The sequence below is a fragment of the Myotis yumanensis genome, unplaced genomic scaffold (assembly GCF_028538775.1).
Source record: "Myotis yumanensis isolate MYYU_CA2020_CCGP unplaced genomic scaffold, mMyoYum1.0.hap1 SCAF_7, whole genome shotgun sequence".
Taxonomy (NCBI): Eukaryota; Metazoa; Chordata; class Mammalia; order Chiroptera; family Vespertilionidae; genus Myotis; species Myotis yumanensis.
In genome coordinates, this window is record NW_027223758.1 from 69,106,222 (window position 1) to 69,117,482 (window position 11,261).

Below are 11,261 nucleotides of genomic sequence, written 5' to 3' on the forward strand. Positions count from 1 at the left end.
CAGAAGGAATCCTGAGAGAAGTCTCTTGGTACTTGTCAGTGTCTGTGCACCTCAAACAAACCATCAAAATCCCCTAACTTCTGGGCCAGACACAGAGCATGAGGCTGATATGTAGAAATCAATAATTCAATTATTGAGGTCTGGCACTGTTTTCAGTCCCTAGGTCTCTAAATTCTGCCTTTTGTGTCTGCACTGGTCCACTCTCCTCAGCCAAGTCTCCGGAATCCTGTTATATATTTCTTGCTGCTCAAGACACCCAACAAGGCCCGGGGAAATCACTCACATATGAATATCTCTTGTCTGTATAAAACATACCTGTGGACAAGGTTTGGGAGAAAGAGGTCTGTGCCCTTGGTAGTCCCTGGCCCTTGTCCCCTCAACTCTTCTGTTTTCCAGTGAGCTTCAACGTATGCCCAATATAATGTCCCTCTTTGATATCTGGTGAACCAAATCTATCTTTTCTAAAGTCCTTCCATTTTGGTCTCTTTTTATCCACATAAAAGCCACATGGCATGTGGTGGGAGATGATAAAATGCTTTAATTAGCAAAGGAGAATCAATACAGAAGAGGCTGAGGCCTTCAATTGCCTTCACAAGTCAAAGCAAAACAGATATAGAGACCATCTTCCACTCCCAATCTATGGATAGACTCATATGCATTAGATAAAGACTCTAGACTGCGGTCTGTTGGGGGTGGCTGCAACCCAGGTACACAATGTTCCTCCTAGTTTAGTAGGAGACACTGCTCACATCAAAGAAAATCCAGTACTTCTGGATGGGTGAGTATTGAAGGAAACAGTTGGTGATATGGCCAACATGCAGTTCCTGGGCAGAACGTAAAGATCTGCCACTACCAAGTCATTAAGTTCTAGGCCTTTGACCTTTGCTTTTCAGCTCTTCTTCTCCTTGTTCCAGGACACAACCTCCTTTCCTCTCCCCATGTAAGAAGAGTCCAGCTAAAAGAACTGTCAGCCAGTAACTGCAGACACTCAACGCAGAGACCTTTAGAGGTAGGTGGGGCAAGGGTGTTGAGGCATAAGCTTTAATTTGTGGCTTGCTTGGCTGTGTTCCCTGCTCAGGTGATGTCAACATTATTCCTGTGAGGTGGGATCATTGTCTCTGTTGTTCAAATAAGACGTGGAGATAGAGGTGATATGACCTGCCTGAGGTCCCATAGGTAAAAAGGGCAGAGATGAAACAAGACACCAGCATTCCTGACTCGAATTCAACACTTTCTCCCCTTTAACATTATCTGGAAAGCCCCCAAATCCGGAATGTTGTGGGGAGCTGTAGTTCTGTGTTTCTGTGATACTCAGAGACCTTTTCGTTGTCTATTCTTTACCTCAGGGTGGCTAAAGAATTCACCCAGAACTCTGTATGTGAGTAGTACTCAGCCTAAACGTGGTGATGTTTCTCTTCTCTGGGATCACTTAGTACATTGAGTTGTGCAAAGAAGGGGATTGGGCATCCCCAAGTACTGATAATCCTTCAAGGGCAAGTAGGAAACTCAGAAAACTGAACTAAGCAGGAGGCCTTTTAAATTAACAAACTTCAGAGCTTTGAACAACTCAGGTCTAGATGATCTTTTTGAATACCAATAAAGAGCTTTGGAATTATTGTGTTTCTGTCACTGTGTGCCAGTCTTCCTCCTTCTTTGTGCAAAAGGCAGGTGCCAGAAATCCAGAAGCCATCCCAATCCATGCTCATCTTTGTCCAGTTACCTCAGACCTTATATCCTCACCTGTAAGTGGTTAACAGGCTATCTGCTTTGCACATTTGTCTTGCTCTGTGCTGGTGCCTTCAGAGGATCGGAAGAACACTCTGAGCCACACTCAAGAACTGTCTATGCTCATTGGCTTTCCTGCGCAAAACATTGCAAGTGATTTATAGGATTTTTGGAAGACTACCGTGCTCAAAGATGGTTCTTTGGCCTGGAGCTTCAACAATTGAGTGATAGCCTTTGATGTAAACATTGCCCAGTGGTAAATGAAACCGAAACACCTTAACTTGACAATTTTCCTTCATCAAGCTATGCCAAGACAAGTTGGCAAAGGTGTGGGTTCTGAATGGAGTAGATTACAGATCATGTGTAAGTGTCTATGAGTGGTAGCCCCCCAAACAACTAATCTCTTACATTTTAAGGGATTTTCTCTCTCTCTCTCTCTCTCTCTCTCTCTCTCTCTCTCTCTCTCTCTCTCTCTTATCTCCAAACCTACTTTTCCTGCTCTTGTCTCTCCTCAAGTCACCTAAATCCAATTTGCTTCAAAGCCAATGAGTCAATTATTCACATGCCTAAATGTGACATTTACACCATCTATGTAGATGAGAGATTTAGGAGTCCCTTGAACAGTTGTTGGCCATCATCTTTTCTCAAGTCCTGTTGAGTAATCCACCTCATCACTCACCCTGGAATCCCTTTGGTACTCTTTATTTTAGGGTCTTGACTAAATTAGATCATCTGGTTACAAATGCTCTTAAAAAATCAGTACACTCACTGTGTTCTATTAATCCAATTTTATAAAAATAATCACTACAAGATGAAGGGATACAATATACTGGTTTTCTGTGGGTAGTAGAATTCCTAACGCTTATTCATTTTCTCTTTGTATTTTTTTTTCTTAGAAATTATAAAATCTGAATATTTATTGCTTTGTAATGGGAAAAATAGCAATGCATTTGAAAATAATATGGAAAGGAAGCTGTATGTAATGTGAGATGGGAAAGGAGTCAGGGGAAGCCAATGCCTAGCTTGATATGTTGTTAGGTGCCTGAGGGTGCAAAGGAAATTAGGAGAAACAATAACACAATACTCACAAGCACTTTCTCTCTCTTTCCTGTCCTCTTCTCCCTGATTCCTTTTCTACCTCTAGCAGCATTTGGAGAAGACCTGTCTGGTGCCAGAACTTAACCCAAACACACACAGAGACGACCATGAAGCCCCGGGTTCTCCTCTTCATCATGTCCATCTGTGGGGCTGTGATGCTCCTGCCTGTGCTGGGAGGTGTCTGGAACTTAGGTGTGTGATGAGGGAGGAGGTGTTCTGCCCAGGCCTGGGAAGTCGGCATAAGTGATTCAGGGCCCAGTTTCCAGATTCAGCCTTCAAAGGACCAGAACCCTTCTGAAAGCAGAGACACCCAAGATGGATTAGGTAGGGTGTTCCCAATCTGGCATCCCTTCAAGCTCCCTCTCCCAGATCTGAAAGCAGTATTGGGGATCTGGAAAGGCAATGTAGCTTTTGTCTACATTTCATTAGCTCACAGGAAGTGATATTTTCCAATGTCAGACCACCTTGGGTAGTGGAAACACCAGCACAGAGGTTCCCTCTGAGCCCCTATTTCAGAATCTTTGTGCCTGATCTGAGTGAGCCTTTGATGAATACCAAAAGGGTAATATTTTAACACATTCGTTTAGTTTAAGGGGAAAAATATTTTAGACCAAGAAAAAATAGACAAGAGGAATAGGAGGTCTTTAGTGAGTCAAAGTTTGGGGTCTTTGATAAGAAAATGGGAATAATGGAAGGACAGAGAGGGAAGGTTCTTGACCAGTAAAAGGTATGGAATTTGGGGAGAGGCTTAATGCTTAGGTGGTATCAACAGAATGGATTTAGAGCAGTGGTTCTCAACCTTCCTAATGCCACGACCCTTTAATACAGTTCCTCATGTTGTGGTGACCCCCAACCATAAAATTATTTTCGTTGCTACTTCATAACTGTAATTTTGCTATTGTTATGAATCGTAATGTAAATATCTGATATGCAGGATGTATTTTCATTGTTACAAATTGAATATAATTAAAGCATAGTGATTAATCACAAAAAAATATGTAATTATATATGTGTTTTCTGATGGTCTTAGGTGACCCCTGTGAAAGGGTCGTTCGACCCCCAAAGGGGTCGTGACCCACAGGTTGAGAACCGTTGACCTAGAGCATATTGTGTTCAGTGAAATATGTCAGACAGAGAAAGACAAATGCCATATGATTTCACTTATATGTGAACTCTAAAAACCAAAATAAACAAACAAGCAGACCAGAAACAGACTCAGATACAGAGAATATTTTGGTGGTTGCCAGATGGGAGGAGGGTTGTGGGGGGAGGGGAGAAGAGGTTGGGGAAAAAAGATTAAGAGATTAAGAAGAGCAAATTGGTATTTACAGAATAGTAACATCCTATATAATAAAGAGCTAATATGCTAATTAGACCAAACAGCAGAACAACCTTCCGGACGGACGAAGCCGGGGCTGCAAGGGCCAGCCGAGGCGGGTGGGGCTGCGAGGGCCGAGGCCCTTGCACAATTTTCGTGTATCGGGCCTCTAGTAGGAATATAAAGTACAGTATAGAGAATACAGTGAAAAATAAAAGTAAACAAAAAGAGAGAACAGAAGAGGGGAAAGGCAGGTTCCTAGTCTCCCCCAGCTCAGTTTTCCATTCTGCAAATTTCCATTGTGGGAATTGGAGCCGGAGGACATTCCAGCTCCTGAAACCTAAGGGTATATGAGAATAGATTTGGTGAGGTGGTGTCAGACATGGGGAGGGTGTCCTAGATCCTATTGTTAGGGAGCTGGGAGAGGGCTTGAAGGCCTGCAATGCTATGGGGACACCTGGAAAGATGGAAGTCACATCATGCAAAGATAATCTCTTCTAAAAAGATACTGGCTAGCATTCAAGGGAGGGATTTTCTTGTAAGGCAGAGAAATACTTTCTGGCTTGGAGCTCAGGTTCCAGACTTTAGAGATTGTTAAGCTTGAGAAGGGTTTCTTCACCAAATTGTGAACGAATAGACCCTGTCAAATCCTATCATCTTGCTTTCAGCTGAAATAAAAGAAATTAAGCAGTGCTGGGTACAGCCTCCGTTACATTTTTGCAGCGTAAGATGCACTAGGGTACACGGATGTTTAAAACCAAATTCTACATGCTGCTGGACCTTCTGTGGAAACATCTGCTTGAACAATGAGTGAGTTAGTTGTGGGGGGAGGGGAATGGTGGGCCTGGGTGTGCTTCCTCACTCCCATTCAGAAGATGTGACCTGGAACAGAAGACTGCAATCACCCAAATCCTTGGTCAAAGAGACAGGCAGCACAAGGCAATGCCCTCAGATCTCCACACCTAGGCTGCCACTCACTGCAAAGTAAACCAAATTACCAACATGGGGGCCTCTACTTCTTTTTTCACTTTCATTAAGTTCCCCAGAAACATCATCCTCTGGTATGTTTAATCCTACCTTGCTCTCCTTAGCCAAGACTCATGGCTCTATCTCTTTTTGTTTATTGACTAAAATCCTGTGGGAAACTGCTTATCTGTAGATGTTCTTAAAGCTATAGAAAGCATTGTCCCTTGGTGCAGCCTTTCTCCTCTTATCTCAGGCGGTAGTCCTAGCAGATTCCCACAGGCTGATGCTACTTTTAACTAATCCTTGGAAGTGCAACCTTCCTTAAAGGTGACAGCACCACTGGTCTTGAATTGAAAGAAAATGCCATTGGCCTCCCCAGATTCTCTTCTGAGGCAATGCCTAATTTGTTACCATTATTTATTCAATTATTTGGGATACAACAGGGACATTTTCAAATGTAAATGCTCCTGGAAAGAGTAAGCAACCTTCAGAGGGTTATAGAGAGCCTACCATGTGCCCAGGCTTGCGACAAGGGCCACTCCATGTGAGTGGAGGTGTCACGAACTCTCTCTGTTGGCATATAACCCAAGGAAGGGTGAAGTCTTATGATGCAGATAAGTAGGAACCAGGATGGGGCATGCTAAGAAGGGATCCATGGGATATGTGGCCAGGTGTAGAAGACAGAGGGGTTACTATATGGGTCATGGGATCAGAGTTCCTGGAAGAAGAGATGCTTGGTCCTACCTTGAGGGATGATGAGAAATTGAGATACCGAAAGAAAAAGTTCTTTCTCCTCCTTGACAGAATGAAATATAGAAGTTGTGAACAAGGTTAGATCATGAATTTGTACTAAGCTCTAGGACCTTAGCATGTCCCAATTTGTCAAGTTTTAATTTTTTGGTCCCTGTTATCATACCCACAAAAGCTGCAGAGCACAAGTATTGTTTGATAAATTCAGCAAAGGAGAACAAACAGGCACAGATGAGTGGCTGAACCTACCCAAGTTCACTCAGTGAATTGATTGCAAATGGATATACAGATCTCATTCTCAAATGCCTCTGTGCTTGAATTTCCTAAAATACATCTGTGCCAGTGGCCAGGGATGTGCTTAAAATAGGGGGTAGTGGGGGATAGGGTTGGGAGGGGCACTGGGCAGAAAGAGTTTTCATGGAGAGGGTGGAAGAGGACAGGTCCTAGTGTTCTCCTGGACAAGCAGGGGGTGATTGCCTCAGGACACAATCAGTGAACTGTTTCAGCTGAGCAGTTACCAACAAAAAGCAGTGAGAAAAACTCTGGGGCCACCTGGTAGATAGAACATTCTCATTAAACCCCACGTGCACTAAAGAACATCAAGAGCCTTTGCACTTGACTGTGTTGTTTCAAAGCCTGCAGTTGACCCACGCTGGAAGCTGCAGAAGTAGGAGGTGGTTGGCATGCAAAGACGTGGGCTGGGAGTCCCTCAGGGGATCTCATTTTAGTTTTACTGGAAGGATTTGTCCCAAGTAAATTGGCCTGCCATTGCCAGGTTACACTTTAACAATAGGAACTGCCCCCTTCCCCCCAAAAAATAATCAGTAAGAATACAGCAGATTTTTAAAAATATTTTTTCATTAACTTCAGAGAGAAAGGGAGAGGGAGATAGAAACATCAACGATGAGAGAGAATCATTGATTGGCTGCCTCCTGCATGCCCCACACTGGGGATCAAGCATGTAATCCCGGCATGTGCCCTGAGGTGGAATCGAACTGTGATCTCCTAGTTCTTAGGTCGATCCTCGACCACTGAGCCACAGAGGCTGAGCAGAATACAGAAGATTCAAATTACAAATAAAAAGGTGACTCCATATAATCAACTTACATAAAAAAGAACTCAGAATGACTATGAAATATATACATTTTTCTTTAAAAACCATCTCAACAAATGTCAATAAATTGAAATCAAACTAATAAATAAAATAAAGTAGAAGAAATTTCCATCTGATTAAATATTAAGCAAAGCAATTCTAAAGAACCATGGGTCAAAATGAAATCATGATAAGAAATAGAAAATATTTTGCACTGAAAAATGAATATATGACATATCAAAAAATATGGATACAGAGTTATATCAACAAAATGATGACATTTTGTCTCCATCGCCCCAGAGAGATCAGCAGTCGGACAGTTATCTATGAACCCGTGGCTCCAGGAGAGTCTGGCGTCCACGTAGAAAGCTTCAGCAAAAAGGGGACACCTGCCATACTCTCAACAATGAAGTTTAGAAAAGGAATCTTCAGCAACACAGTGGAAGAAAAACACGGAGAAACCCGCCTGGGAAGAGAAGGAAGAATAGCTACATTTTGCCGGCAGCATCCCATTCCCCACGCTGGCATTGCTCGGTGCCAGGAGGAAACCTCCCAGCCGAAGAGAGTTCCCCTCATCAGGAAAGGAAGAGTGGGGTGAGAGGCCCACTTCCTCAGCCTCCCCAGGAGCCACACAAAGGTCTGGCTTTGATTTCATCCCACTCAGACGGGCAAAGCTGAGACCTATACAGACAGCTGGCCGTGAGGGAGAAAAGCAGGGGTGATCGATGGGCAGCAGCACCTGGTAGGAGTGACAGCGGTAAACAGTGACCTGCTCTTCACCACTGGGGAGACTCATGGCCAGCAGTGCAGCCCAGCCGCCACAGACTTCCCACAGATGTCACTGGTTTTTGGACCCCAGGCATTTGCAGTCACTGACACCAGCATCTGAGGCCCTCGCTGCTCCCTACCCGCTGCCCCTGCTGGAGTCTCAGAGCTGTACTGGCAGCCAGTCCAGGCCTGTGAGGCTGCATGACTGAAAGATGCCAATCTAGGCCCCTCTAGCTGATGCCCAGGGCAGTGTGGGTGGGCAGGAGAGATCTTCCAGCTGTGCACTTGCATGCTGCCAGTCTAACACCTGTCACCAGCCGCCACTGCAGTCCCCACATTCGGGGCTGGGGATATGGGGACTGAGCCATCATGGAAAAGCATGCTGACAGCCAGGTCCCTGCAGCTGCTTGTAGTCCTGGATCAGGGCCTGTCTGTCTACATTTGGTGGCCAGTATCACTGCATTCACTGGCAGATAGCCCCTCCAGCTGTACCACTGCATACCCCTGGTCCAATTCCCATCACAGGCTTCCACTGCCAAGAGCCCTTGGTGAGGCCCAGCAGCCACAGGAGTGTACACCAGTTGCCAGGGCCCCTGCGGCTGCCAATTAGCCCACAGTTGGCTCTGGCCCTTGCTCCATGCTCTGGACCCCATCACTGCATGTGTTTGCAACTGGCCCCCCCTACTACACTGGTACCTGCAGTTAAGTGTAAGCACATCACAGCTCTGGCCACCACCACTGCCTCCCTTGGACCTGGAGGTGCTTCTGAGGACCCCCACAGCCTTTGCAGCCACTGCAGCCTGAGCCAAAGCGACATCACACCCCTCTGGACTCGGTGCCATCACATGCCCTCGGGGACCCTGCACCACTAGACCCAAGGTCACAGCACGCTCCACCTGTCTCCTCCTGCAGGTGAAAGTCTTCCCTCACTGAAGTCAGTCAATAACGTATGGAAGCAGTGACTACTTCAAATGCTCACACACCTAAGCAGGGCTACAGAGATCGTGAAGAGTCAGGGAACCAAAGGAATACAGTAAACCTCCAGTAAGTGGCCCCAAAGAAGTGGAGATACAGGAACTGCCCAGCAAAGAATCCAACAATTTGTTCTGAAGATCCTGAGAGGGCTAGAAGAGAGCACAGATAAACAAGTTAACAATATCAGAAAAACAGCACAGGAACAAAATGAGAAGTTCAACAAAGGCGTAGAGAAGATAAAAAAGAATAAATAGAAATTTTGGAGTTGAAGAATTCAATAGAGAGTTTCAAAAACACACTTGGCCAAGCAGAGGTCAGCTAAAACATACTTAGCTAGAACACAGATCAATTGAAATGATCCAGTCAGAGGAGCAAAAAGAAAAAGAATGAAAAGGAATGAAGAAAGTGTACAGGACTTATGGGACACCATTAAAAGAAATAATCTATACATCAATGGAGTCCCAGCTGAAAAAAGAGAAAGAGAAAGGGATAAAAGCTTATTTAAAGAAATGTTGGCTGAGAAGTGCACAAAGTAGGGCAGATATTTGGACAGCTAAGTTCATAAAGCTAATAAGTCACCCACAAATTTCAATCCAAATTGATTTTCTTCAACACTGAATAAATCAAAGAAAGAAATATTTTAGAACAGCAAGAGAATAACGTGTTTCTCATACAAGGGAATCCTCGTAAGGCTGTCAGTGCATTTCCCAGCAGACCCCCTGCAGGCCAGGAGAGAATGGGGTGATATATCAAAATGCTGAAAGACACCACTAACAAAGAGTAGTTTACCCAGCAAAGTTGTCCTTCAGAAATGAAGGCAAGATAAAGACTTTCCCTAATAAAACGGATGGAGTTCATCAAACTAGACCTGCCTTATAAGAAATGCTGAAAGTAATTCTTCAACCTGAAATAAAGAAACACTCATTGGTAACATGAAAACATATGAAAATATATAACAGACTGGCAAAGGTATATAGTCAGATTGAGAATACTATAATACAGTAGTAATATAGTGGTGTGTTAACCACTAAACTCTAGCAGAAAAGTTAAAGGAAAAACAAAATTTGCTATGGCTACAATAATTTGTTTAGGAATACATGATATAAGAAGATGTAAATTATGACATCCAAAATTTAAAAGGGGAGAGTAAAAGAATATTTATATAAGATTGAAGTTAAATTGTTATCAACATAAAGAAAATTGGCTCATGTTTATGTTTTCTGTAAGCTTTATGGCAAAAACTATCAATATTCACACAAGATAAACAGAAGGTAAACAAAACATACCACTACCTAAAACCATCAATTCACAAAGGAAGTCAGCAGGAGTGGAAGGAAGGAGCACAGGAAGTATAAAATAGAAAATAATGAATAGAATGGCATTAGTAATAGGTGGACTAAAAACACAAGAACTAATTATATGTTTCCTACAAAAGACTCACATTACTTTTAAGGGCAAACATAGGCACAAAATGAGGGGATGAAAAGCTATCCTATGCAAATGGAAATCAAGAGAGAACAGGGGTAGCTATACTTAGCCAAAATAGATTAAGCCCCAAACAGTAACAATTACAAACCAGGCACTTATATAACCATAAAGGGGGTCCATTCATTAAGAACATATAACTATGTTCAGAGCAATTAAATAGATTAAGACAGTACTAACATCTGAGGGGAGAAATAGACAATAATATGGTAAGAATAGAGGGCTTTAAAATTCCACTTTCAACAATGGATAGATCATCCATGAAGAAAATCAACAAAGAAACGATGGACTTGAACCATACTTTAGACCAACTAGACCTAACAGACACATACAGAATATTTTATCCAACAGCAGTGGGGATCCCTTCACTCTTTTAGAATTACAGGTACATCCAACAGAGGAAGATTTCCCTTCCTTCAGACCCCATACCAGCTGGTGCCATCACTGCCATCGGATTTCTTAAGGGAAAGGAAGAAAGGAAGAAGAAAGAAAGAAAGAAAGAAAGAAAGAAAGCAAGAAAGCAAGAAAGCAAGAAAGCAAGGAAGAAAGAAAGGAAGGAAGGAAGGAAGGAAGGAAGGAAGGAAGGAAGGAAGGAAGGAAGGAAGGGAGGAAGGAAAGAAGGGAGGGAGGGAGGAAGGAAACTAGGAGATTTCTGAACCTCTTCTGAGCATCCTAAGTTCCCCTCTCCATGCATCAAACCAAAATTATAGGGTTTTTCCTGAAGCTCTCTCTATCTGCACCCTTATTTCTAGGTTAGCCAGGGGGCTCCAGATGAAAAATATCCCAGTAAACTCATCACCAGCATTACGCTTGAATTCTAGTCTTCTTTCCCAATCTGCCTGCTATTACTTACTTTCCAGTTTTTTATAGCAGGAGAGAGAAGGAAACAGAACCAGGAAATAGTTTCTATCTCTGGAAATGGGTTTGCCTTCCCTTCCAGAGGCCTTTGTATGGACATTTGTGTTCATCTCATTCGGAGCTGAGTTGGCGGTTTATTGGTTTATTGTTGCTGTGGTTACCTCGAGTGCACCAGAGACTTCAAATTCCATCTTCAGAACACAAGTACCTGTGTTTAGGGTGGAG

At 43.4% G+C, this 11,261-nt stretch overlaps 1 protein-coding gene across 1 annotated transcript; it reads left to right on the forward strand.

Annotated features, from left to right (window-relative positions):
* The first annotated feature begins 2,930 nt into the window (after positions 1 to 2,930).
* On the forward strand, positions 2,931 to 4,955 carry LOC139014284 (protein WFDC9-like). Its single transcript, XM_070421291.1, has 2 exons — positions 2,931 to 3,015; positions 4,810 to 4,955. Exons 1-2 carry the CDS (start codon positions 2,931 to 2,933, stop codon positions 4,953 to 4,955), a joined length of 231 nt encoding a protein of 76 aa, XP_070277392.1.
* The last annotated feature ends 6,306 nt before the right edge of the window (positions 4,956 to 11,261 follow it).

Excerpts from the sequence above, each read along its gene's own strand:
- LOC139014284 (XM_070421291.1), top strand. The coding sequence starts at position 2,931 with ATGAAGCCCCGGGTTCTCCTCTTCATCATGTCCATCTGTGGGGCTGTG. Across the intron at positions 3,016-4,809 it reads GGGAGGTGTCTGGAACTTAG|CTGAAATAAAAGAAATTAAG; the intron begins GTGTGTGATGAG and ends TCTTGCTTTCAG.